The sequence below is a fragment of the Drosophila ananassae genome, chromosome XL, assembly GCF_017639315.1.
Source record: "Drosophila ananassae strain 14024-0371.13 chromosome XL, ASM1763931v2, whole genome shotgun sequence".
NCBI classification, from domain to species: domain Eukaryota; kingdom Metazoa; phylum Arthropoda; class Insecta; order Diptera; family Drosophilidae; genus Drosophila; species Drosophila ananassae.
The window spans coordinates 12129313-12156937 of NC_057931.1; the positions used below are offsets into that span (position 1 = coordinate 12129313).

The 27625-nt window shown below is 35.3% G+C and overlaps 2 protein-coding genes and 1 long non-coding RNA gene across 4 annotated transcripts; 1 reads left to right on the forward strand and 2 right to left on the reverse strand.

The window, feature by feature from the left end:
- The first annotated feature begins 3194 nt into the window (after nt 1-3194).
- LOC6503062 lies at nt 3195-4934 on the forward strand. Its single transcript, XM_001963316.4, has 2 exons — nt 3195-3941; nt 4000-4934. The coding sequence occupies exons 1-2, from the start codon at nt 3261-3263 to the stop codon at nt 4825-4827; spliced, it is 1509 nt and encodes a 502-aa protein (XP_001963352.2). The 5' UTR covers nt 3195-3260; the 3' UTR covers nt 4828-4934.
- A 9989-nt stretch (nt 4935-14923) lies between these two features.
- Nucleotides 14924-18371, reverse strand: LOC123257490. 2 transcript variants are annotated; one of them, XR_006507563.1, is made up of 2 exons: nt 18159-18371; nt 14924-15066 (listed from the first exon to the last, which is right to left on the reverse strand). It is a non-coding gene; the product is annotated as an uncharacterized LOC123257490 (long non-coding RNA). The 2 variants fall into 2 exon arrangements; XR_006507562.1 differs by lacking the exon at nt 14924-15066 and adding an exon at nt 17525-17795.
- A 4577-nt stretch (nt 18372-22948) lies between these two features.
- LOC6503044 lies at nt 22949-24279 on the reverse strand. Its single transcript, XM_001963317.4, has one exon. The coding sequence runs from the start codon at nt 24001-24003 to the stop codon at nt 23209-23211; it is 795 nt and encodes a 264-aa protein (XP_001963353.1). The 5' UTR covers nt 24004-24279; the 3' UTR covers nt 22949-23208.
- Nucleotides 24280-27625: the final 3346 nt, after the last annotated feature.

Consider the following 27625-nt stretch of genomic DNA (forward strand, 5'->3'; position numbering starts at 1 on the left):
TTGCAAGTTGCAATGCAATGTTGCATGTGGAGCAGCTGCAACAACTGTGAACTGGAAACTGCCTTCACGTTGTCTCTCAAGTATTTGTCAATTAGATTTTTAATTGCTGAAATATGAATGTAGGCGCAACAGCAACACAGCAGCAGCAGCAACAGCAGCAGCAGCAGCATCAGCATCAGCAATTGCAACAAATACTGTGACTTTGACGTTGACAGCGGCAACAGCAACATGCAGCATTTGCAGCATCTGCAGAAGTTGCAGCCTGTTTTGCCTGTTGTGTCTGTGGCAAGTAAACTTGTTGAGACTTCAGACAACGACGAGGACGACGACGACGACGACTACGACGATTATTAAATGCAACTTAGATCAGATCAAAAGCAGCAACATCAGCAGCCTAGATGCACTTCAAGAAATTTATAGTTCATATTTTTATATTTTTAGTTTTAATAAGAAATGAATAGTACTAAAATAAGATCTTAGTTTAAATCATACACATCTATACAATCTAATTTCTTTATTATTATAAACCAAATTAATAAAAAAGCTTAAATTAAATCAAATAAATCTAAACAAGAATATATGTTTTTATATATACGTTATACGGAAGTGTTATATATTAGTTTATATATTAGTTATACATAGTTATAAGTGTTATCTTTTAACATAATTTTTTTAAGACTATAATGAACTATGAACTAATAACTAAATACATTTTGCTAAAATTGTTAGTAGAAACAAAACCCTATTGAGACTTTAAATTCATAATAAAATCATAATGCTTAAATTATAATTGATTAATAAATATACATTTTTCCTAGCCAAATATTAATTTTGAATCAATTAAATCCCCTAATTTTTTTCAAGTGCTCTTGAGACAGCAGCCACGAACGCGATTAAATCGAAATTCTATGCGCCATTGACCGCTCCTTTTGCCCCACCCCCTGCTGCAGCCAGCCTCCCCCCTGCCCCCCTGCGCCCGTCCCCCCCCCACCCAACGCCTTTCCTAGGCCCCCTCAAATTCAAACTTAAATCCCCTCAGCCCCCGCCATAATCCCGGCCAAGTCAAGATGGATCGCGTGCCAGGCAACTGCGACTAGTTGAAATATTGTTATTATGCTTTGGCTAAAAGTGAATGATTGCCATTTGGCTGGGCCTGTTGGGGGTTAAAGGGGGACCGGGATCGGGACCGGGTCCCCGGGTGGGTTAAGGCCAGCTGAAAGGAGGATGGTAAGGAGGGTAAGGAGGGTCTAGGCCAGGTTAAGAGGACTCCAAAGAGTGTATCCAAGTATATGTATACGTGTTGCAGCTGCCACAGCAGCCACAGCAGCCACGACGGCAGACAGGGAACTGTAACGCCAAGGCGCAGGCACTTGCAAAATTTTCGCCAAAACAGTTGCTGCATTTGCAACATGATGCATGCTGATAGACGACGATAGATTATCAGCAAACGGGCAGCAACAGAAATAGCAACCAGAAATCTCGATTGGTGAAGGTTGTTCTCTGGTCAGCATTTAATGGGTTATCAGACAGGTGATCGCAAAAAAATACAAGTAGTAGTTGCACTCGTTGCACAAATGGAAATGCAACAACACACCAAGAAATTGAATTCAAAATCTGGAAATTAGAGTTCAAACTGGAATAAACAGAACATTGTTTGAGTTTTTGTAGACTTTTATCAAAAATCTTCTGCAGAAATTGGTTTAAAAAAATATTTGATAACAAAATAGATATACCTAATAAATTAAATTAGTTGAATTATTAAATAGATTGTATAAATAAAAGAATTCATCAATTACAATCCAAATAGAAAATAAATTCCTAAGACATTCTTAAGTTTCCTAAAAACCCAGAAACTCTTTCCTCAAACACCTTCGGTCCGTAAAAAAAATAGCAGAATAAACAGCCAGCACACTTTGTATTAATTAAACAAACTAATCAACAGCTATATCTACTAGTTATCAACTAATTAGGCAAACAACTTGACGCCTTCCATGTCTAATTCTAATTATTGTTTGCCACTTTTTGTTTGGCCAGCTACTTTCGAGGGACTTGGCGCCAGATTACGCATACGTCACGTGTTCAAAATCAGGAATATAAATAGATATATGTTTGCAAAGACTGCATTTACCGTTAATCGGCGGAGGAATCAATGTGCAAAGTGTCTGCCACAACTTCTATATAAATATTTTCATTTGCCGCACGGCTGCTGGCTGGCTGAGTGACTCCAACTCTGACTTTTCCGCTGACTTTTTAGCAACGTGCCTCCTCGTTTGCTTTAGCCCGGCCAGCTTGCTTTTGGCCAGGCTATCTGCTTTCGGCTAATGCAGATGCAGATGCAGAAGATGCTGCAGCAGCAGCCGCCGATGCAGCAATCTGGCAGCTGTCGTGCCATGAAATACTGCTGCAAGAAGAACTCACACACACACTCGCGACTTATGATAATAATTCATACATATTTCGGGGGAACTTCCATATAAGTGTTAGTTATCCAAATTTTCCCAGTCTGCCCCTTTCGATAACCATACCTCTGCTAAGTTACATCCGATCAGGAAAAAGTACACCATTTTGCAATCTGCGCATCATCTACTTCGATTCCTCATTCAAAACACTACTTAAATATCGTTTTCTTATTTTTCTATATTTTTCCAAGTGGCACCCCGTTAGAAGGCTGCATTTTCACAGTATCCCCATTTTGGCCCCTTCCGATGTGCATATCTCTGCCAATTTATATCCGATCTTGAAATGGTACCATTTTGTGATCAGGGAACCCAATAGATCCTTTCCTCATTCAAACTATTGCTTAAAAATCGTTTTTTATTTTTTCCATATTTTTCCCAAGGGGTGCCCCTATAAAAGACTGCATTTTCACAGTATCCCCATTTTGGCCCCTTCCGATGTGCACATCTCTGCCAATTCATATCCGATCTTGAAATGGTGTACCATTTTGTGATCAGGGAACTAAGTACTTCCTTTCCTTATTTAAACCATTGCTTAAATATAGTTTTTTAATTTTTCTATTTACCTCCTTTTCTTATCCAAACCATTGCTAAAATATGGGTTTAGACACTAGACACCCTTAAACTAGACACTAGACACCCCATGCCAATTTTTATGCGATCAGGAAATAGTATACCATTTCTGAAAAAAATGTAATCAGTATGCCCTTGCTAACGTATTCAGTTACTGGCTTGCTTTCCGGCAAGTTCTAGTCAGTCTATCTTTAGCTTTTGACTGAATCAGTATATTTTTTGAATAGAGCTATGGATTTCTTTTACCAGCTCGACAAAGAGTTCCTTTTAAACGAAGAGGCGTTCCCGAGTACCCCATACGATCCAATTTATCAAATCGACCGATGGCACAAGTTCATGCCGCACCTCCGCTTCAGGAACGGCGTACGCTTGAAGAAGAAAAGTCTCTCCAAACGACTGGCAGTCGTTCTCGAAGATAACTCTTGTGCAGATTTCCAGGTTGAGGTGGCCGGCACAAAGTTCAAGTGCTATCTCCTGGCCTTGCGTTTATTCTGTCGCATGTTCCGCGACAACTCGTTCAGCCCCGGGGACTGCATTAAGTTCTCCGATGAGCTGATAAGCCCCGATTGCTTCGCGGTCGCCTATGCCTGGATGACCCAGGACGAGATCTACTGCAAGAGCGATATGATTCTGGATCTGCTTCAGGCCGCAAAGTTTCTCATTTGCCCGGAGCTGAGTCGCAGCATTTACGATTGTCTGAACGATCATAACAACTACAGCGAACTGGAGGCTTTTGATTGTTACGGCCTGGCCATGAAGCGAGGAATGACTCAGGTGGCGGAACTGATGCTGCTACGGGTCGGCAAGTGCTTCCTGATCCTTGTGGGAACTTTGGACTTTCTCGAACTTAGTGTGGATCATTGCAGACTTCTGCTGGGCTCTAACTTTTTGGCTGTGCAGTCTGAAATAGAGGTAAGTACGGGCATTAAGTACCGCATATCACATCGAACCGGATACAATTTCTTGTCAGACCTTCTATGCCGCTCTCATTTGGATATATTACAATTATGAAGAACGCAAACAGTACATCGGACGTGTCCTAGAAAGCGTCAGATTCACTTGGCTGCCGCCTCTATTTCTTCTCTTTTGGTCGGATTATCTCCGGGATTTGGATCAAGATCTGGCAGATCAGCTGTGCGCCTGCCTGGACACAGCCATGGCCCTTCAGCAGTGCGAGGTCCTTACTCCGTCCATTGGCCACGAGGAGAGCGTTGGCAGCCGTGTCTGGATCCGGGACCCCCGTTGTCGTTACTTAAAACACTTGAAACTGGGATACCCCAACAGCATAAGCGTCGAAATATTCGTCGAGTACGTCCGTTCGATTCAGGCGGAGCCCAATAAGTTCCGTGCCCGCTTGGAGAATGCCGAAAAGCCGTCGTGGCGTACTCCTGATGTCATGCCAAAGAACGAGAACTTCGATATTGAAAAGATTAAAAAGGATAAGGCATCTGTCGATCTTTTGGTTGAAAAAAGATTCTCAGGAATTTTTAAAAAGAAAATACCGAAAGCTGTGGTGGGATCACCCACAACAAGTACTTCGGTTAGCGAGACTGAGATGAGTACTTCAGATACCACTCTTAATAAGTTTATGCCGGCGGAATTCTCGTCATTGGATGATGTCGAAGGGCGCTTATGGCCAAACATCGTAAAACAACATAGAACAGAAAATCTTTATAGTTATGAACGTCCTGAAGGATACCAACACTTACCCAACAGAAAACCCATCACAAAGAAAAATAAACCTATCATGAAACCTAGCCAAAAAATACAAAACCAAAATATTCCACCAAAAACGTAAATTACACCAGGATTTTTCACTTTTTTAGACATACACATCCCAAACACACCTTCCCTTTTTCCACGTTGATAAAATTTTTTGTGTAACTCTGTTATAAAGAATATAATTAATTTCATTCCAACCATTCTTTACTCGAGTAGCTTGTTCTGGCGGGTCTTTATTCGAGTTGAGATTTCCATTCATAATTCAACGATTTGTCATTTTGTATTTAAATATTTCAACTTGTGGCTGTCGGCGGCATTTGCATTTCAATTGATTGACTTTTGGGGCAACCTCTTGGGGCAGATGGCTGGTGGCAGGTGGCAGGTGGCAGGGGCAACCAGCACGAGTGTTGAACTTAGAAGCGTGCGCCAAGAAATTTACCTTTTTTTCACACCTTCCATCGAACAGCAACCAAAAAAAAAAAATGTAAATAAATTTCTAGAAGTCAGAGGATGAAGATATCAGTTTTCAATGGACAGGCACCTGTTCTAGGTTCTAACATCTATTTCGTGGAGCTTTTGACACTTTCGAAAATTTGTTTAAAACTCAATTTGCATAAGTTCACAGTAAATTCGAAAACTAATCTCATGCCCAGTCCTAATCGCTAATAAATACAGACTCGTATTTCAAAATGATTTGAATATTTTTGAAGAGGTCGGGGGACTCCTCCTGTGGCGTTTGTTTTGTTCGAAATCAAAACATTTTCCAAATGCCCACTGCCCAGCGAAGAAAAGCTGTAATATTTCACACCTTTCCCTTGGATTTTCTTATGGAAATATCTGAAGATCTAGTCTATGGGGATTTTTTGGCCAAACAACTTAATCAAAGTGCCATTGACCATTCTATACTCATACTTTATGGTAATTTTTCTAGATCGATATATATACATTTCTGTTTTCTGTTTGAAATCATAACAATTTATGTAAGAAATTTCCGTCTTTGGCACTCGTATTTCTCAGATCTGTATTCAATTCTGTGATTTCTCACGATTTTTTCATATTTATGACTGATAATTTTGGGTTTATTATTTAAGAAACATCAGGCATATATGATGGGAAGTGAAAGGTTAATGACGGAAAGTCGCTTGGGAAATCGAAATTTTTGGGCAGTTCTTTTCCGGTTTGGAAATAAAGTTTAAGATTGTGTTTTTGTTGAATTTGGAATGATTTAAGATTCAATAAGTGAATGCATGTGCTTTTCATATTTTTTATTTGAAAGATAATAAATACTGTGAATAATAAAATATAATAAATCTGATCATGTCTGGGTAGAACCTTCTCTTTGTTTCTCTGTTAAATTTTATTAATTGTATTATTAAGTAATTTATCAAATACCTTCCCAACCCTTCTTTAAAATGTTACCTAGAGGCTCGTTTAACATTTTATTCAAATTCCTTCAATCTAAAATATACCTCCCATTTATTTCCAAGAACCTTCCTCGCAGAACCTTTTTTTTCTTGACAAGCTTGTTAACATTCTTTCGGCAAACAGCTCTATAAGATATGGGATACCAGATATATAATATAATTCACACTCGATCCGGACCCTCTGACAACAGGCCCCTTGAATGACGATGCTAATGATGATGTTTAGTAGTTCTTTTCATTCGATTGTTATTAACTTGGCTAAACCTTTCGCCGATCAATATTTCGAACTGATTTGCCATTCATTTATGTTTTTTTCGCGTTTGGTTTTTTTTTGTCTGCCCAGGTAGCTAGCCAGGTGTCTGTTGGAATTGATAAAACTTCACGCTTTACATTTGGACAGATCAGAATGTCGGAATACAAAAAGAGGTATATATAAAAAATGTCATAAATAAAAAAAAGAGATTGTCAACGCGGTTGGGTTTTGTCTTCCTATGGAAGTTAAATAAATTAAGGTATTTAATGGCCCTTGGGGAATTATGCAAAATTAATGGGACAGAACATAAAAATTTATAACGATTTATTTAGTTTAAACAAGAAATTATCGACTTATTTATTGAGTACTAGAAATATTAGAAAATGTTTTTCAAGTATTTTCCTAACGGTTTTTGCATAAAAAAAAATATACAAAAATTCACCAAATAAATCACAAAAAAAATCCAAACATAATATAGCTTCCTTTGTGTATTGATTTAGATTGCCAGACAATAGTTCTAAGATTTTTTATTGTTTCGACTTTTTAAACGTTTTGGCTAAGAATGCGCAACATTCGAAAGAGATGGCTATAACCATATAATAAAGGCCAAAAGAAAGAGACGGAGAACAGCTGCCAGACAAATGAATAAAAACGACGCGAAATAATAACAATAAAATTGAACAATGGCCCGCCATAAATTTTTATTATATTTTACCGATAGTTTTTGTCTTTAGTTTAAGCTTTAAAGTGGCGTCTATCCATCTCTTTCTCTGACTCGATCTGTTTTGCAAAATAGGAAGCAAAAAATACAAAAAATAGTCAAAATAACAACAAATATATGTCATTGCATACAAAATTTGATTTCATTGTTATCAGGTTCTGTATTTTATTATTATTTTTGTTGGGAAACGTGTATCTATCAGTCACTTGATTAGGTTATTGAACTTTATTTCTTTTAGAGAAAGAAGTTCGTTTCCTAAGTCTTTCGTTATCGTTAGAGTTGCAAGTTCTTAGAGCTGCAAGGGTGTCTTCTATTGAATCGAGTTTAATTTAATCTCATCCTATCTGATTCGATACGTTCTGTCTTATTCACTTTACAACTGACTTTACACTCACTTTTTATTCACTTTATATTCAGTTTGTCTCTGACTTTTGTTGGCTGGAAAATTAAGGCTTGATTAAAATCAATTTTAGCCACAAGCTTAGCAACAAATGTATTGAAACAAAAATGCATTATTTAATTAAGTGAAATAAATTAAATGACATAAAGCTTTAATTTTTATTATATTTTAATTCCATTATTTTTTAGTCACAATTTAAGTCTTAATAAATTTTAATTAATTATTATAAATAATTATTCTTTCAGTGCCTTTTTAAGTCTGTATCTAAATTCTAAACTTGAAGATGAACCGGTAAGCTGGCTTGAGAATCCTCTATAGAGAATCTACCAAAGAATCACTTGGAGAACCGTCTAATCACTTGGTTAAATTGAATTCTCCAAAGTCGTCTTCTCTGAAAAGTGTCTCTTAGCTTTTCTTCGGTTCTATGGCAAAATGTGTGGCTAATTGTGGCCACTAAACTGAGTTGACAGACCATCAGAGGCTTAAAATGCCACGCCCCCTAGATCATGACAAGCCTAACCATCTTCCTCTCAGACTCTTTCCAAAATATCAGGTTTCTTTAATCATTTAATAATTAACTTTGATTAAGTTATTAAAATACTTGTTTTTACAGAAGCAAAAATTAAAGCAAATAAAAATTACAAACTAATACCAGTGGAAAGAGGAAGAACTGGTGTATATAAACACCTGACATTTGTTTAATAATTATAAATGATATATTTTTTTATTTCATTATTACAACTCTCAGATGTGCCCTCTCTTTTGCACTTTGTTTGGCTTACTCGCTCTCGCACTTCCGTTTCCGCGTAATAAATGAGGATGCTGTTAAGGGGTGCGGCGCAGGGTGAGGGGCGTGGTGTGGTCCTGGTGTTGGCTTTAAATTATCTAGGAATTAGCCTGAAATTAGCTGCGAATTAAAAAGCCACCTTATTAGGCATTTAAATACACAGCAAATAAAGTTTAAATAGCGAAAATATGGTTTAATTAATGTTTATTGTTTCAAAAAGGAAAAATAGTTACAAAAATAAAATAAGATTAATTGCTTTAGGGATTATAGTCCCGATCTAAAAGGCAATTAATTTAATTTTTAAATTTATAGAAAATAAACTAAATAATTTAGTTATCTAGAAAGATATTTTATTAAATGTAATAACTAGTTAAGACTTAAATATTGAATAATCCCTTGTAAAATATCCTTCCATCTTTTGCGTAGAAAACAATTTTTTGCAGTGCATTTATTACATAAAATTGACATTGATCGACGACGGATCGCATTGAATATTAAAGAGGGGGAAAAAGCCTCAAGATTACGGAGCTCCAACTCCAATTCAAACCGAGATCCAAGATCCAACATTCAACATTCAACATCCGCCGCATCTCATTTGGCGACACATTTGCATGATTATGAGCTTGTTGTTCCGGCCAGTGGAGTCCCAGTGCAAAAATCCCATAGACACTGAACCAGATATATCCACATATATATCTTTATATATCCATATAACAGCCATGGCAAATTGTTTGCATTTTTGTGCAATTATTTATTTATGCGGCGGTTGGCTAATCAATTGCCAAGTTAAATGCATTTTAACTGTTGGATCCGATGGGTTACTTAACTCCATTAAAAATAGTCACTTACTTAACTCTTTTTCCGCTTTTTATTTCTTTTTTTTTACATTTTTTTAAAATAGGAAGAACGGAATATTTCTAGCTGGGAGGGAATTGTGTCAAGTGGCTAAGATTCTAAGGCTGAGAGTAATTAGTAATTAGTAATGACTAATGAATTGAACGAAACTTGATATTTAAATGGGATAAGGAAGTTTTAATTTAAAACTCATCAAATAATCAGGCCAAGACTCCCAGGTCTCTTATTGAAATTGAAGGACAAGTCTTACTTTTTTCCCCCTCTGTTTTTTAAGTTTAAATTTAAAGTTTCTTTCATTTTTTATTCCTTTTTCTTGTCCTCTTTTTTTTGGGTGGTTTTTATGCTGATCTTGATTTAATGTTGTTTTTATTGAGCGCCACAGCGCTAAATTCTTTTTAACTTTATAGCGATGACTTATTTTGCAAACAATAAACCAATAAATCAATCAGTTATAATTTAAACTCTGTGACAACAACAATTCAAGACAAAATAAAACTCCGCACAAGACAAAAGAAAATTAAAGAAAAAAAATTAAATACAATAAAACAGGGCAACAAGTTGTATGCCATTTTTGGGCAGAACAACTAAAGGGATATATATATTTACTTTTATTGGCTATATATATATTAAGAGTATATTTTGTACTTATATAACGGCATGAATATGGGATGCTGGAAATATTAAAATATAATTATTTCCCAAAGAAACTAAAAAGAAACTCAAATCAAATGTTTGTTTATGATTGGTAGATTAAATTTCTTCTGCAAAAACAATTTTCTTTCAAGTTTTCTTAACCCTTTTAATAAGTATAAAAATTTTACTTTTTTAATCTATAAATTTTTTAAAATTATATTTCAATACCCTTTCAAAATCTTAGCCCTTAAACTTTTATTATTTTATCGACTTTCCTTACTTGGACTGCCAGTGCTTTTTGCATATTAAATGCCTTGAAATTTGTCAGTCAGGCATCAGGATACCTTAAACAAAAACTCTTAAAAACCTCACAGAATAAACAATAAAGTTAAGCAAAAAAAAAAAAAAACACTGAAAATAAATGTATATACAAACAAAAAAAGGGAGGAGAGGTGGGTGAAATTCAACTGCAATTTGCTGAACGTTGTTCGCCTGTCTCGTCCACTGACTGTTTTTGGATTTTAGCCAAAAGCGCCTCTGCCTCTGCTTGTGCTTCTGACTTGGCTCTTAAGTGGGTCAACACCACCAACAACAACAGCAACAATAGCTGCCAATTTGGGTGCAAAAAAAATTCCTGGTCTGACAGGCGTCGACTGGGACTCGAAATTCAGAGTCAGACTCGAGACTGGAGACTCCAGACTCGAAACTAAAACTCAAAGATTCTGATTCAGATTCAGTTTCAGACTTTGGATTCAAAAGCGAACTCCGATGGTGGCGACTCCGTATTGGCCGCCTTACGCATGCCAATTAGCCAAAATTGAAAGCCAGGCCAAGATTCCTAGGTGAAGTCCTCTAGGAATCACTGTAAAAAAAATTATAAATATTTCTATGAAAGCTTTTCTAAGAAACATTTATTAAGCTTTTAAAAAATTAATATTAAAATCTCAAGTTTCTAGTTTAACACTGTATATATGTATTTTTTAAGTGCACTGTCTAAACACTCCATTCAACATTTTTATGCCATGTTGGGAGAAAAGAAACAAATAATTTATTAAACCAATTCAAAATGTTTTGAGAGGTTTTTATTTGTTAGTTTTTTTGTAAAGACAATGAAATTGATTCGCAGGCTATCGTTTCTATTTCTTTTTTCTAATTCTATTATTTTTAACGATCAGTTTTGACCATTGTTTAATATGGCTTTTGTTTTTTCTTGCCATTTTTTTTATTTTTCGCTATTGGGGCCATAAGATCAGATCGATTTAGAGTGAATTTCGCGATGTGTTCCCGATTTTCATGGCAAATTAATGCGCTTTTAATGAGTCTAATGATTGAACAGCGATGAGCGATCAATTATGCACACAAACACAAACAAACTCAGATTCAGATTCTGATTCAGATCATTGATTCGTGAAACCAATTGGATTAATCTGATCCGGCTATAAAGACGATATCGATATGAAGCCAAAAGATAACAAGCTAGATAATTAAAAAGTCACTCAACTGTAGAGTAATCTCCTTTATAAAAAAAAGAAAAATTTAATAAAATAATATATTTAAAATTCCTATTGCCTTACTGAGTAACAAATTTCTAAAATATTTTTTTAGAGCCAAAGGCATTTGGGGGGAATTTGTGGCATTATATTTTATATAACGGCTCTCTATATTTCTGCCACTTAGAAAACCCACAAAATTTCACCCCAGGGTGACTAAATATTGTATAGATGAAAAATAAATAGCCAAAGACCAAGTTAAAATATTTGCCAAAAAACTTAAACTAATGAACTGTTAATTGCCATACCCCTTTGAATATTGGCCGCTTAATTGCAGTTAATGGGTTAAGCTCTTACCTATTTCTGACACTTGGCCAGGTTAGCGCTTGATTATGCAAAGGTCTCCAAGAGTTAACTCAACTTAACACTAATTAATTTCCACACTGCCAAAAGTCAACACTCACAAACACACACAGTGTCAGCAAAAAGTCTGCTTCGCCCTGAGGACACGCGTGCTTTTTTGCTCGCGCCAAATTTGACAACGTTTAGGCAAGATTGTAGTAGGAACTGAAGTGTATTTTATGGTCAACACGAAGATTTAGGTTTTCTACAAAAGATTTAAGGGGAAGTTATTAAATGTATTATAAAATTGGAGAGCTAAAATTTTGTTTTTTAGGGCTTATTTTAAATATTAGTAGAGCTTCAAGAAGAGCTTGTTTTATTGGCGGCTGAAAAACACATGCATTGAAAATTTCATATAAAAAATCTTTTGTTTTCATAAAAAAAAATTTGAAAATCTGTGTTTTATGCTTCAATGTATTAAAGAATTTTTGACATAATTTTTCATCTAAAATAATGTTTTCTTATGTATTTAATTTAATTTAAAACTTGCAATATTATTTGACAGAAAAACAGAAATTTCTTCATAAATTGTTAACCAAAACCTCGTTTATGTTTAAATAAATAGATTTTAAGAATGTTTTACAGTTTTAAAATATTGATTGCTTGTAGAATAGTACATAACTAATTTTTTAATGTTTTTTCGAAGCCCTTAAACACCTAAAACCTTAAAGTCTAGTTTCTAATGAATATTAATGATAAGGACTTATTTTCGAGAGCCTTAATATTTATAAATTTTTATAGAAAAGAATAGTCAATAAAATATAAAATATATTCATTTAAAGTACAAAAATCCCTATTCATAAAGAGTATGCAAAAATTGTGGGACCTGGAATGCTGGGGAATATTGGGAAAAATCGATTGAAAAATGATTTTTATCGATAATTACATTTGCCGTTGTTGGCGGAGACGGACGACAGCTGTCATTTCTTCATGATGAAGACTGTATGGCTTTTGGCGGGGATAGGTGCCATATGAGGTGTACAAGTGGGGCTCTCGGGGGGTCTACTAAGGGGGCTGTAGAGTGAACCGCTCTAATGGCATTTTAATAATAGATTACGACGCCGGCGACGACAACAGAAGATTAAGACGAAGAAGCTGCCGGAGAGAGAGATGCCCTGAGACAAATGATGTTTGCCAGCATTTCGTGTTTGTTTCTTTTTTTTAAGTGTCTGTGTGACAGTTGACAGTTAGGAAGAAAGAGACAGAGCAGGAGGATGCTGCGAGAGTTGCGAGTTCATCGGCGAAGTCTTCGCATTATTTGCATAATTCACCTTTAATACAAATTGGCAACTCAAACAATTTGCGCTTCGATGGCCACACATTCACTGGGACACTTGGACTCTGGGACTCGTGGACGGACTTTTGGCCAACAGAGATGGTAACGTGATTTTTTTGGTAAGCATTGAGCATTATTTTCCAACTTTATTTCCAAGAAATTAAGAAACAAATGGGGGTTTTGGGGAATTCAAGGTGAAATGGTTATAAAACTTAAACTAAAACTTTGCCATCCTTCGACGCATACCACCTAAACCATATTTTCTTTTAAATTAAAAACCATCTCCAGTTTGAGAACCAAAAGTTCTAAAACTCTGTATTCTTTTCTTGATTTTTTGAATGTTTTCTGTCTTTTATTATAATTTTTTACCACTAATTTGTTTTTTTTTTTTACCAGCTAATCATGTGCATGATCTTGGCGATGAATGCATGTGTGCACATTAGGGTTACCAGCAGCTTCTCTCCTCGATTCTCCGATTCTCAATGCCAATGTCTCTGATTCTCGGATTCTCAGATCCAGTGCCTCAAAGCCAACAGACTCACAGACTCACACTTGAGCACAATAAATTCCCATGACAACTAATTTAGCCGGCTTGCCAGTTCGGATCTTGGATCTTGGATCTCAGATCGAAGTTTGCCTGCATTTATTTTCTTCCTTTATTTTTTATTTTTTCGTTTTTTGTTCCACAGCCAATGTGATCGGCGCTTTCTCATCTTTGCCGCCTCTCTAGAATTTTTATTGACTTTGACTTTGGCTTTGACTTTGTCGCAACTTCAGTTCGAGTTTCAGTTTGAGTTTCAGTTGGATTTGCACTGGAAGGCGGTAAGGCGACTGCTTTTGGTCAAATTATGTGGCCACTAGCCACTGACCACTGGCCAGAGTCAGGCCATTAATGATTGTCTCCATGGAGATGCGCATAATGCCGCACATTACGTATACGCCACGTGTGGCAGCCACTGCCGGGAGTCTGCCGCCAATTAACTGAAAATCTTTGACACTTTAGGGGCTGGCAGGCGGTTTTGTGATGCCACGCCCCTCTAAAAACCACAAGCCACAAATCACAATTATTAACGTTTTTTTGAATACCCTCTCGGATCAATTTGGCAAATTGTTGGCCAGGCACTGGGAAAAATAAAAGTGATAGATTGTAGATTATTGAAAGTTTTATTTCATACATTTAATAAATATATGTTTCTTTTGAATTAAATATTTATCAAATAAATAAGTGGTTCTTAAAATTTTTTATGGAATTCTTGTAAAAGGAATAAAAAAAAATAGGGCCTTTAGGGATATTAAAAATAGTCTTCGGGATTTTAAAAATAGGAACAAGTTCGTTTAGTTATTATTAATCCCTGGTCCTATTAATCACAGATTTAAGTAATATATTTATAACCGTGGGATTTTAGTCTCTAACTTAATTTAGAATGAATATTTTCAATACAAGATCCAGGAAGAAGATCCTCCTGAAGCCCCACTAGGAAACTCAAGAAGCCACAATATTTGTTGTCTTTATTATTTATGTAAGTTACTTCTTTTTTTTTATATATATATATATTTTTTTTTGTTTGTAGATAAATATGTAATTTTTTTTTGGTGCAACAACCGCGGGCGTAATGCGGATGACATTGACGCGCGCCAAACGGAGCCATCCATCTGGATCTTGGATGTTGGATGTGGGATCTCGGAACTTGGGATCGTGGAGGCCGACTCCAACCTGAATTGGAATTGGAATCTCAAACCCCGACCATCTCGGCATGGGAGTTGTCTGTCAGGAGCGGAGATTGCTGGAGTGCCTCCGGCCTCTGTAATTTAACACCCACGCCGGCCTGTCAGCCTATATGGCCCACACCAGATCCCCCTCTGCCACCCATTCCTCCCCCTCTCTCTCTCCTCAGCTACCACTTGTTGGCCTGGCCTGGCCTGAATTTGAATTTAGCATGTGCCAGCGTTTATTATCAGGTGTCGTCGCTTTTCAATCATTTTGTTGTGCTGCACACTTTACTTCGGGGAAAATTGTTTTTAATTGCCTTGTGATCCTTGTGAGGAGCATCTTGTTGTACAAGGCTAACATGCACTGAAATAAAATTTGTGACTAAATAAATAGGTAATAATAAGAGGAGGAAACATTTGAAGAGGACATTGTGACTTAAAATAACTTAAAAGAATGTTTTAAGAAAATAGACAATAAAATATATATTATTTTCAGACAAAAGTTTAAACGGAATTTGATAACAACTTAGCTCTAAGAAGATATATTTTAATTAAAAAAGTATATGAAATAAAAATAGAATATTATATGTGTCATTTTGTAATTCCAGTGCATCTCACCTTTCTCTATATATTTTTCACAAAAAAAAGGCGGAAACAGAGCAAAAAGACTCAACAATTTGGTCAATAATTTGTCAATCAAGAATTAACGATGTTTATTTAAGGAAAAAGAAAAAAGTCCAGGAGGAAAATAAGGGGAAGGAAGGAGGGCACTGCCTCAAGGAGACTCCCTCGTTTATTGCGATAAAGCTTAAGATTTTATGAGCGAGTTGCAAGCAAGTTGTCAGGCATTGTAAAGTTACATAACTGCAGTTTAGAGCACGCGACATTTTGTGGCAAGTTTACGGTCGACGACAACACACTCCACAAGCTCCAAAGACTTAGAAGATGATCATGATGTGGCAAGGAGAAGCCTCGTCATCATCATCATAATCATCATCTATACAATTCAAATCCCAACGAAACGAATCGAAACGAAACGAAATGAAACTGGAGATGCCCAGCACTGCGATAAGCCACTTGAATTATGATTAGACGACAGTCGTATATATATCTTCTATATATATCTACGACTTGCAGTTGCCACAAGGACAGTGTTGAGTGGGGAGAGCGGTGGGGGGTGAGAAAAGAGAAGACCGCCTGCCTGGTTGCCTGCCTTTTGTTGCATCAACTTATGGGCCAATAAAACAATTTACCAAACATGAGTAATGAAAAAGTTTCCTCGCGAGAGTCTCATGCAAATATTGCTTTTCTTTCGGTTTTTTTGTGACCCATAAAAATATGTAGAGTTTGTAAGAAAATAAAAAGGTATTATTTAAAAATAGTAATTCTAAGAGGTTAAAGTCTTTCAAAATTCAAGAATACTAAGTTTAAATTTTAAGTAGCTTTTATAAAAATTATGAACTTAAGCTTAAAAAAACCTGTAAAATTGTTTGTTTTATTTTTTTTATTTTAATTTTTTTACTCTATTTTTTTTTATTTAACAGCCACATTATCCGACGCTTCGCTGAATTTTCATTTTCTTAATCAGTCAAAAAGCGCAAAGACGAGGCGGAAGACAAACCAGATGATGACGAGCACACCATTCTTTGAGTGTACAGAGTAATTAATGCCATAATGAGATATATACAGAAATATATAGAAATAAATATAAAAGTGTTTGTATATATGTATTATGACTCCAGCTTTAGAGTTAGTGGCGCGGCAATGAACATGGCAAGTGCTCTGCTTTTGCCCTTGCATTACTTCAAAAAAATATTGTGCAATTTAAGTCTAGTCTTTGTACACTATAAAAAAGGGTATATTATATTAAAATATATTACAAAAAATTTTATAATCTTAATTATGTTTTAAATATTTCTTTATATATAATTTTAAATATATATTCTTTTATGAAGACTATATAGTTTTCGGACTATAAATATAAATAAATATTTTTAAAAATCTAAAAAATAATAAAATTAATAATAAAATTTAAAAAACATTTTGTGGATAGCGTGAATATCACCTTTGAATATACAAAATTTTTAACACCTTTTCTACTATTTTTGGTGCTGTTTTTTAAAGGTGCTTTACGATTTATGATTTATGATGCTTGAAAGATAAATTCTGGCAAATCGTCAGTTAGAAGACTGTCAATACTGGCTCGGCTATTACGATGGCACTCAAGCATTTCTAAAATATATATATATATATTATCTAGTATATATATTTGTTTAGGAGCAAGACAGACTCTTGATTCTTGGCAATTCTCCTGATAATGATAATGATGATGTTATGGTATGCTCAGTGTCAATGCTCTGTAGCGGTGAATTTGCGTTAATTCTGTCGTTTTTTTGTTTCGTTTTTTTTTTTGTATTTTTCTTGCCATTGCCACTTGGGTTGTTTCCCCTCTTCTGCTATTTTTCCACTAAACATTACGTATACGCTGCATTGGCCGCGCACTGGTGTGCCTGCCCAAAAGGCATTTTTATGCTATAATTTTCACAAAAAAAAAAAAACAGAAAAAGAAAAACAAAACGAAGAAAATTGATAATCTACAATTGCCACAGAACATAGTGCAACAGTTGCATATACTGGCTCGTATATGTTTTGCCTTTTTTACGGACGGGGTAAAAAAAATAGGAGTTTTGTTTTTCAAAAAAGTTTTATTAATTTTCAAAATGTGGGAAAAATATTAGGATTCTTTTTATTACGTTTAAAATTGTTTTAGTAGTAAAAATTATAGTTAAAAGTGATTAAAAAAATTGTCAAACTTGAAACAGTTTGAAATGTAAAAATTTCACGGCATCATTTATTTTTCTTATTATATTATTTCATATTATTATTTTTATATGCTTTTATGGACACATTTTTTTGTCCCACAACCCAGAATGTTGCAAGCTGAATTGTAATCGTTGTTGTTGCGGTTGCAGTCATGCCTTGAATTTGGCTTTGAAGCTTGCCGCATTCGCATAAATCAATAAAATGCAGCACCAGCAGCCGCAGTGGCAGTGGCAGCAAAAGAAGGAAGAACAGAAGCAAATGGATCAACATCTACACAGGAAAGCCCATGTTAAAAAAATACATATAATAAAAAATATTTAAAAAAGCAGGAAATATCATGAAAAACTATTTGAGAATTTTCCTGTTCAGATAAGCAATTTAATTATTTTGATTATTTGAATAAATTAAATAAAAAGTAAACAAGAAACAATGAAAATCGAAAATATTAGAAATAATTAATTAAATAATACAAATAAATAAATATAGACAACCGGCAGTGTCGTGCCTACTTTTGTTTAATAAATTTAACAAACTAAGAAAAAATTGTATGTTTCTTGGTATTTCTGGTTATTAACTTTTTACATATATATTTTACAGGCAAAGAATATTCTCGTTTTTTATCAGAAGCCTTACCAAAAAAATTTTAATGGTGATTAGAGACAACAAATTGCAATTTTTACGAGTGGGAAACCGATTCGAACAAAAGAAAGTTTCTGCTACCACAGTGATAAGAATCAGACGAACAAGTTTTGTAAATGCCCTGATGGAAATTCCACAAATATAGACCCGAAAGAAACAAATTTGACAGAAAAGTCACAGAAATAACGATCCGAAAAAAATCAAAAATCAAACTAAAAGCGATGTGTTCCATAAATTTTCATTAGAAATGCAGGGCTGCCGGAATGATAAGAAATTTTATGGTCCACTGTTGATATAAAACTTGGCTCTAATTGAAAATAAAAACCGAATCGAGAGAACCCGAATCCGAATCCAAAAAAAATGAAATTTAAATAATTTTTGATGAAAACTTTTAAGTAGAAACACAAAAAGGGTCATAAACATCATCGTCGAGGGTTAAAGGCAGCAGCTCTTCCGTTCCTTCTCTTACTATCCCTGCCTCTCTTTCTAACAGGTGTGTGTGTGGCATGTTTAATATACCTGCTACCGTTAGAATTTAGTGGCAACAGGGGCGGGGCTAAGTGGGGCACTGCCATGCTGCTGCTCAACAGCGTGTGGCCCAAGCGCCTCTGATAGCGTTAAAGTCGACGGCTTTGGTAAAACATTAATTAAATTAATTAACCAACTCGTGCCAAGAATCTGCTGCCTCTCCTAACCAGTAAACCAAAAAAGTACATACTACATATAGTATATATATAGAAATATACTGGTATATATTCCAGACATCGCTTTGGAACGCATAATTAATGCGCTCAGTGCGCAGAACCAGATTAAAGTGCGCCTCTCGAGAGATATCCCAGCTGGTGCGGTTTACAGGAAATAAAAAAATATACTCTATATATGTATAAGGTACGATATAGCACATTTATAGGTAGAGCTGGGTGCAGTCATCTGTGGCCAGAGATCCCATCCATCCGTCTTCCGGCAATTGAAGAAGATTCTCTCAATTAAGAACCGAAGCCAAGCTCAGTTGGTTTTTACTTTTTTTTCACGAATTAATGACTCTTAAAGGCAACTGATGTGGTAATAATATAAAAAATATTATTATTATTATATAAGAGATATATAAGTAAATATTTTTAACGATTTATATGATATTAAATTTATACAAAATTATGCTTTAAAGCATATTTCGGCTTTAATTTTGGGAAGTCTTTCTCGTTTTAAATATTTATATACATTTTAAAGTAACTAAAATAACATAAGAAATATATTATAAAAAAATATGTATATTGTTCTCTGTTTAATTTTTTATTAATATATGTTTTGTTTTTTATAATTTTTATATATTTTTTTGTTTTTAAATAAAATCTTAAAAGCTACATGTTGAAAAAGGTAAAACAACTTAATGAATATTTTCACATACGTTTCATGGCTCCCAATAAAAAAACACTATAAAATTCTACACATAGTCTTAAAAATAAATTAAATAAAAATATAATATTAGAAGTAGTATACATATTTTAAAAAACTATTTTAAATAGAAATATCTTTAAAGTCACACCTTGCAATAGCTTATTAAAACAAACAATTTAAAGGATTTGTTCAAGCTTGTTGTCATCTTTTATGTGCTTTTCAGTTTCCAAACTTTTTACCCTTCGGGGCCTATTAATCTTGGCCAAGTCTTTGGTTAGCCCCTGAATAGGCTTTCCATATCCGTTAACAGTTCGGAATGTGAAACCCTTGGATCGAAAAAAGCAAGACACGTGCCAACCACCAAGACATCAATCAAAGGCGCTGATTGAATGCATTCGAAACCGAAAACCCAAAAGGCCAAAAGCCGAAAGCCAACAAAAAACAAACCCTAAAAAAGTTAAGAAAAATTAAAAGAAAGGCTGAAGAAGCTGCGAAAGTAAACAATCAAGGCAAACAAATCGCCGACAACAAAGTGTGAAGTTTGAAATAAAGTGGCGCTTAATTGCGAGCGATTAATGAAGCAAGAATCCCAATCCGAAGCCAAATCCAATCCACAAAAAAACTACGAAAATTTAAATCCAAATACCTATAGTTAGTCTTCGACAAAAAAAAAAAAAACCAAACGAAATTCCAGCCCCAAAGGCATTTGCTTTTGCTTTTTTGCTGTCGTCGCCTGTGTGTCAGGTGTCATGTGTCAAGTGTCAAGTGTCAGGTGTCCGTGGCTCAGAGGGAGATGCGGGGTTGAGGGGGGCGCCAAAGTTTAACGGTTCTCCAAGCCACTAATCAACCAAGCGATCCTCAACAGAAACAACAAATAAACAAATCGAAAACTAAATGAAAAACGAAGCAAACCAAAAAGCTTACAAAAAATTAACACGAAAATATAGCCGGCAGCCAAGTGGCCAACGAACTCCATTTGGAAGGTCGATATTGTCATGGCTAAAAAAAAAAAGACTGCAAAAAATATTACAAAAAAAAACTACAACAAATTGGCCAATGGCCACTAAAAACAATGGGCAATATCAAGTGCAATAAACCATAAAACTGATTGTATCCCAAAAATTGATTATAACAACTATCCATGAAAATGCAAAAAGAAGATACGAGTAAGTGGGGATTGGATTGGGAAAACAACTTATAAAATACCCTGTAATCAAAATCTATTAATATACAATTTTTTCAGACATAAATTTTAAAGAAACAAGAGTAATACTTAAGAATTTTATTTTTGAATTTATTTGAAAAGAAACTGTAAGGTTTAGGTATTATTACCAAACAATTATTATATATGTTAAATTAGTTTAAGTCCTTAAAATAAAGAACCCTTAGCTTCTAAAAATGTTTCTTCTTTATTTATTTTTAAAAACTTATAAATATTTTGAAAACACTTTTAAGAACCACCCATAGAAGTACCCTTTAAAGTTGTAATCAAAAACAAGAAATCTGGCACAATGTACGCATATTGAAAGCTTCCGATTCTATATTTTGGAGTCTCGGATTCTCGAATTCTCTGGTATCATACTTCAGTTCCCCCGATTCTCCGTGACACAATTTCGAAATCAAGGAAGGGGGCAGCGGAAGTTGAGGCATGCGACTTCAGACTTGAAAATATTTAATATGGAGAACGACAGCACTTGCCGCAAATGGAGTGTTAACTTCCGATCATACAACGAGTATATAGTATTTCTATATAATTTATCAGTTACCTCACAAAACAGAAAAAAAAAAAACTGAAGAATAAGCCAAACCATAAATCAGAAAAAAAGGGGTAAAGGGGGAACACAGGCTGAGCATGACAATTGCCACCTGTTGCGCTGAAAGGAAATCCCATTAATGACAAAATCAATAAATTCGTATTTCCATCAAAGGCCAAAAACAAACAGAGATATGCATAAACAAACATAAAAACCAGAATCTCTGCTTGAATGCCGTTAAATCAGCTTGATCATTTTTCTTACTCTCCGATTATTTAAGATTAACATATTAAATACAAGTATTAAATTAAAGACTAAACACAGACAGAAAGAACTCAACGGGTGAGCAAAGAAGGTGAGACTAAAATTGATTTCTCAAATAAATCAAAACCCTTACTCGAAAAGGCCATACAGAATTAATAAATATTTAAGAAGACTTCAAATAAAAATGACTAGGAATGTGTCTGGTGAGTAAATTAAATTAAAAAGCCATTGAAACGGCTTATGCAATCACACGAGCAATCGGACGAGTGGCTTTCTTCCGGAAAAGTCAATCACTCAATCATTCAATCATTGACTGAAGGAAGCCAAAACTGTTTGCAGACTGCCGTTGTATTAATCATCCAAAGTTATGCAGGCAAATCAGAACCAATCATTCGATTTGTTTGCACGACTACTCATATACTCAGACACTCATGTACCACACTCATACTCATCATAATTATCGATGATAGCTCGTGTCATGTCAGGCAACTCCCCTTTCATCTGGCCCCCTCTTAAGCCGACGCCCCTGGACTGGGGACTGATTGAAATAATTCCGCCCCGTAATTGAATCAATTAAATCGACAACAAATCAGCGCCAGTGCGGCATGAATAATGCCAATGGAATGAATTGTTTCAGATCAATGGGGATGAGTAGTTTTTAGTTTTATAATATTTAATTTTTGTAATTTAAGCCTTTTATTGAACAGCGTTTTTGGCATTCTTTGTTTCATACCAAAGTAAAAGAAAACTAAGATTTAATCTTAATACTAAAATACTTTCTGTTAAATATTTAACATATTTTTACACAATATTATTTTATTTATTACAAATTTGACTTTTTTATAACTTTATAGAATTTCAACTACAAAAATACATGTATGTGAAAACTAAAATGTCCAAAGACTGATTTTTAATTAAAACTTTTTTACATAAGTCTGCTATAAAAAAAAAGGTTTATAAAAATTTTAAAAATATATATTTCTTACTTATATATACTACTTTAAAAATGTATTTTGTTTTGTGTGTAATTTTTATTAAAGATATAGAGAAATGGTATTTAAAATAACTTTCAAAACGTATTAATCTTATAACGAAAGTATTTAATAAAAAACACTACAATATCCTTGTATGATTATGAATAAAAAAAAATTTTTAAACGTGTAATTAATGATTTATTTTTAATTTAATCACTAAAGACATACAACATAATCAAGTAATAAATTAATAACCAAAAATTCCTCAACAAACCTTTCTCGATTACTTGATTTATAAATAAAGATTAAACCCGAAGAGTGTGGGAATATTTTTGACGTTCATAGCCCTTCTCTCTGCCCTCCCGAAAATATAAGATTAATGAAAAAAAAACAAACAATAAGTTAATACTATTTAATTTAAGTACTCGACTTGGTGAGGAGCATACGATAATCCACCAAGAGCAAGGCCAGTGATAAATCAGCCGAGTTCTTGGTCTTCTGTCCGTGTTCATTATTTCGTTGTATCTCATTTTTTTCCGATACATAATCTCTCTTTTGAGGATTCCTTGGCAGCCACTGATACACGCTCCGCAATCTCCTTGTTATTCCCCGGCTAGCCAATCGATGGATCTTTATGAGACATGATGGGCATAAAAACTAACGACTTGCTAGCAGGAGAAACCGAAGCAGGACCAGGAGCAGGAGTACTGGCAGGGACTGGAGCACTGGGAGCAGCAGTTGGGGCTGCCACGCAACGATTGTAATTAGGGTCATGATACTGAGCCATGGCAGCACTGTCTGGCAGGTATCGGCTCCACTGCCACCGAATGTATAGTGGATGATGCCACGCCTCGCCCGAAGGACATCCTCCAGGTGGATGTGGCTGGTTTTCTGCTCACGGACACAATCCTGCATCAGATCATCCGGCAGTTGGATGTGAAAGGGGAAGCAATAGATGTTTGTCTTATCCAGGACTATCGTCTCGTTGTGATCGTGATCGAGGCAAATGAACTTGCCTACGTCCACGACCTCGAAGCGACGGCACTCCTGTAGCGAGGACTTCTTCATCAGCACAAGGACATGGTCGAGTGTCGACGGCATATAGAGGGCAAACGGTTCGCCAGCCTTAATGAATGTGTCCCGATACTTTGTAAAGGCCACCAATGGAAAGCTGCCACGGCATTTGCGCTCAAATACCTGAACTTCGGCCACTAGATATTGGCAACGTTCCGGTAAGTTAGAAAACCGGACACTGTCGTTCACCGCCGCCATTTCCGTATCTGAGTCTGAATCAGCTGCACCAGCTAGGACACTCAATAGCTCGACCAACAATAGAATCCACAGCCACCGAGGCACTCGGGGTATCCGGGAATCGCGTAGATGGAACAGATCCCTGAACCGGAACAGTGCTACTCTCTGGTGGTATACCCTAGCCAACAGCTCACGCTCCATCCACCACCTTATAATTTATTTATATATTTCTCTTTTTTTTTTTAAGTCCTTTTTTTTTAAGAATCGATTTCTGCAATTAAATACCGCAACTAGTTATGCAGGTCCTTGTTCCTATCTCTGCACTTGTATCTGTATCTTGGTAGTACGCGCGTATCTCTTCTTCTTCTAAGTTCCTGTGTGTCTCGGAATTGATTCATATCGACCTTCAGAAAATAACTACACTTCCACCCAGTCGAGTAAAACTACTCCCAGACAGTTGCCAAACAGACTGCTGAAATTTTTGTTTTAAATCGTATATTTTTGGAAGGGGTTTTGGTTTAGAAGTCCTTCAAGTCCAAATTTTTCTTTTAACATTTTGGTAACTGTTTTTGAAACCCTTCAAGAATCTGAGAATCTCTCACTTTTAAAGAAATTCTTTCCCTATCTTTGGATGACTCATAACCTAGAAATCCCCAACTTTTCTATTAACAAATAGTAAGATGTTAGAAATAGTAATCAGGGGAAATACCCTCGTGACTTGGCTATAAATACCTTGAAAAAATGTTAATATGTTAACACATAAAATGTATGGTAAATAAAATATTTTAAATTAAATTTTAAATTACTAAGAGTTTTTTGACTGGCCTTTTTAGGTTAAAAGACATTTAAGATCTTAATTTATTTTCTAAATAATTTTGAAAGTTTTTTTTTATATTCTGAAATTCAATTTTAAATCCAAAACTTTCAGATAATCTGTTAACTCGATTGCTTAATTCTTAAAATCAAAATGAGAAAGGAACTCTTAGAGTTAAAAAGCCCTAAGCTTAACCCCTTTATTTAAAACACTTTTATTTCTCTGATTTATTCCTTTTCCATTCCAGAGTATGTCAAGCCCCAATACCTAATGGTTTTAGGTTAAGACCTAACTCTAAATCTGATTTCCCATCAAAGAGATCACGTTGCAATCCAGAGCTCGGTCACCTGCGTCTACCTGGCGTGCGTATTCTTTGAATTTCCATCCACATTGCAAAACCTTGTCGACATCCGAATCTGAATCGGAATCTGATTTGGAAACTGAATCAAATTCTAAATCCAATTGTAATCAAATGTCTAGCGGTTTCCCGCGTCGGCAAGGAAAAGCCTTGTCAACTGCAGATTCTATTTGAAAGCCCAAGAACCAGATATACCGAAATACTTTATTTTAAGTTTGATTTCTTGAATCCGATTTGCAAGTCGGCCATTGGCCTGTCTTGGGTTAAAGAGAATCGATGGAGGTTTCTTGCAACAATTGTTGCACAAATGCCGTTGTCTGGCACAGTGGTTATAAATTGTTTATTTTTTTAATCCTTAATTATTCCACTAAAAAATGGGCAGCAGCTTAGAGCAAAAATCAGGTGATTTTTTTATAAAAAAATTAAAGAAATTTATTTAATAATATAAGGTTTATACCAATATATACATTTTTAAAATAAAATAATTATTAACAGAAATGTAGTCCCAATTTGTATGAATATAATATTTTGTAGTTTATAGTTTAGGAAGGTTAACCCCTTTTTTAAAGGGGAAATTTATATAAAATGATTCTAGAATTTTTAAAATATATTTTAAAGCAGCGTTTTATAATCTTGAATGACTGTAAAAACTTCTTAATTCACCCACATGCAAGTGTTTTTCTTGTTGTCACATGTATGTATTTATTTTTAAACGAGTACGTCTCTTGTTTGTTTTTTAATTTTCTTGTGGTAGTCATCGGAATTTCCAATTGATTTTCCGTTTCGATCACGTGTTGGGCTTCCTTCTCCTCCCGCCTACCCAGACTCCCCGGCCCGTACCTGGGCAGACCCCCTCCGGCCGGCCTTTCTGCGCCGGAGTGCCGAGTCCAGTGTCCGGACCCCATTGGAGTCCCTTGCCCCATCAACTCATTACGCATCTGGTACACTCGAGTTCAATCAAATGCCACAAAAGCTGAGAAAAAGCAAAGAAAAAGCAGAGAAAAAGCAAAAGCAGCAGCAGGTGAGGTCTGAGTTCTGGAGTTCTGGGGTTCCGCGAGATAATTGCGCAAAAGCTTTGGAAAGATCTGTCCGGCTATTTGCATAAATTTCCCTTGCAAGTGTAAAAGGGGTGGTGGGGTGGAGAAGGGGCGGGGCGAGGGACCACACAGCCCGCGGATTCTGCGGAGAAAGAACGAAAGACGCGTCTTCGGTTGGCAGCTTCCAGGCAAATGGTCGGCCAGTGGCTAACCATGTCATAAACAATGATTAGGCGGCTGCTGTTGGTGGTGTTAGTACACTCTAAAAAAATTAAGGTAATTTTGTTTTAAATTACTGTTTCAGTATAAATAATTAATTATTTAATAGTTATAGATTTAGCTTCAACAAATGTTAGTTTATGCTTTGGAACTGCCAATTATTATTAGTATTATTATATGGGGTTTGTTTAAGGACTTCTATGATTCACTTTTTAGGCATTCCTATTAATTTTTTTTACAAATTACAGGTACAGGAATATTATATAGCATATTATGGTATTTTTTAATCAAAAACAGATATTATAACATAAATACTTTTATTTTCATCAATATTCTCGTGAAAAAGTCTCTTGAAAAAATCCTATCAACACTTATTAGCTTAAATTAAATTTTAAAAATATAATTTTAAAATCCTTAATTTCTCCAAGTGTATTATTATCGTGGCTATTGCTGTTGGTGCGACTTGTGGTGTGTATTAAAACGGTTTTCATGTTGCAAATGGTAGCGATCATCCTTGCCCCCAGCTCTGCCTCCCATCCAGGTCCCCTCTCTCTGCCATTGCATTGAAATTGCATTATAAATTAATTAGTCAACTATTTTAGCAGCACACACCTGTGATGTCCGGAGGGGCAACTATCTGCCATAGACGGAGATTTTCAAGAACAAATCAGGCAAAGCGGCAGGAGCATTTTCCGAATCAGAAGTCACCAAAGACGGTGTCCGGCATTGCCACACGGTAGGAGGGGACTGTCTGAAAGGGGGCTTTGGGAAAATATTTACAGGCTACTGGAAATTCCCCACAAACGAGTGGTTACTGTAATAATATTATGGCACATGTGTGTCCGATTGTAGTTTAAAGTCTGTGATTTTTGCTTTTAATGTGTTTATTGTTTGTACGACAAGTTGTTTTATGGGTTTAGTGGTTTTCAGTCACTTTATTGTGATATTTAATTGATTTTTAGTGAATAGATCTTGAATGTTATTTTATATTCTATTAGAAACTGACTCATAGATAAGCTTTTACCAAATCCCCTTACACTTTACTTTTCCTGATAATTTTTTTCAAGTAATATATTTTTTATTAATTCCTATAATTAACCTTCCATATATTTTTAAACCTTTTTTTATCTCCACCAAGAAATTCTTGAATATTCCCACACGTGCCGCTTCTTTACATCACATCTCTTCGGGCCAATTACAAGTCTATTCTTTTGGCCATCTCTTTCGGACACGCCTACTTAGTGACACATTGTGTCCATTAGGCTGTCGGCTATTTAGAAGAATTTTGGTTATTCACACCTCTCACGGGGCGTGGCAAATCGACGACAGTTTATCGAAGTCTAAAGAGGATTCCTGCCACTGAAAGGTGGCAATTAATTAGTCTCTCGACTAGTC

Coding starts and splice junctions, on each gene's coding strand:
- LOC6503062 (XM_001963316.4), top strand. CDS start 3,261: ATGGATTTCTTTTACCAGCTCGACAAAGAGTTCCTTTTAAACGAAGAG. Junction 3,942..3,999: donor CTGTGCAGTCTGAAATAGAG/GTAAGTACGGGC, acceptor ATTTCTTGTCAG/ACCTTCTATGCCGCTCTCAT.
- LOC6503044 (XM_001963317.4), bottom strand. CDS start 24,003: ATGGAGCGTGAGCTGTTGGCTAGGGTATACCACCAGAGAGTAGCACTG.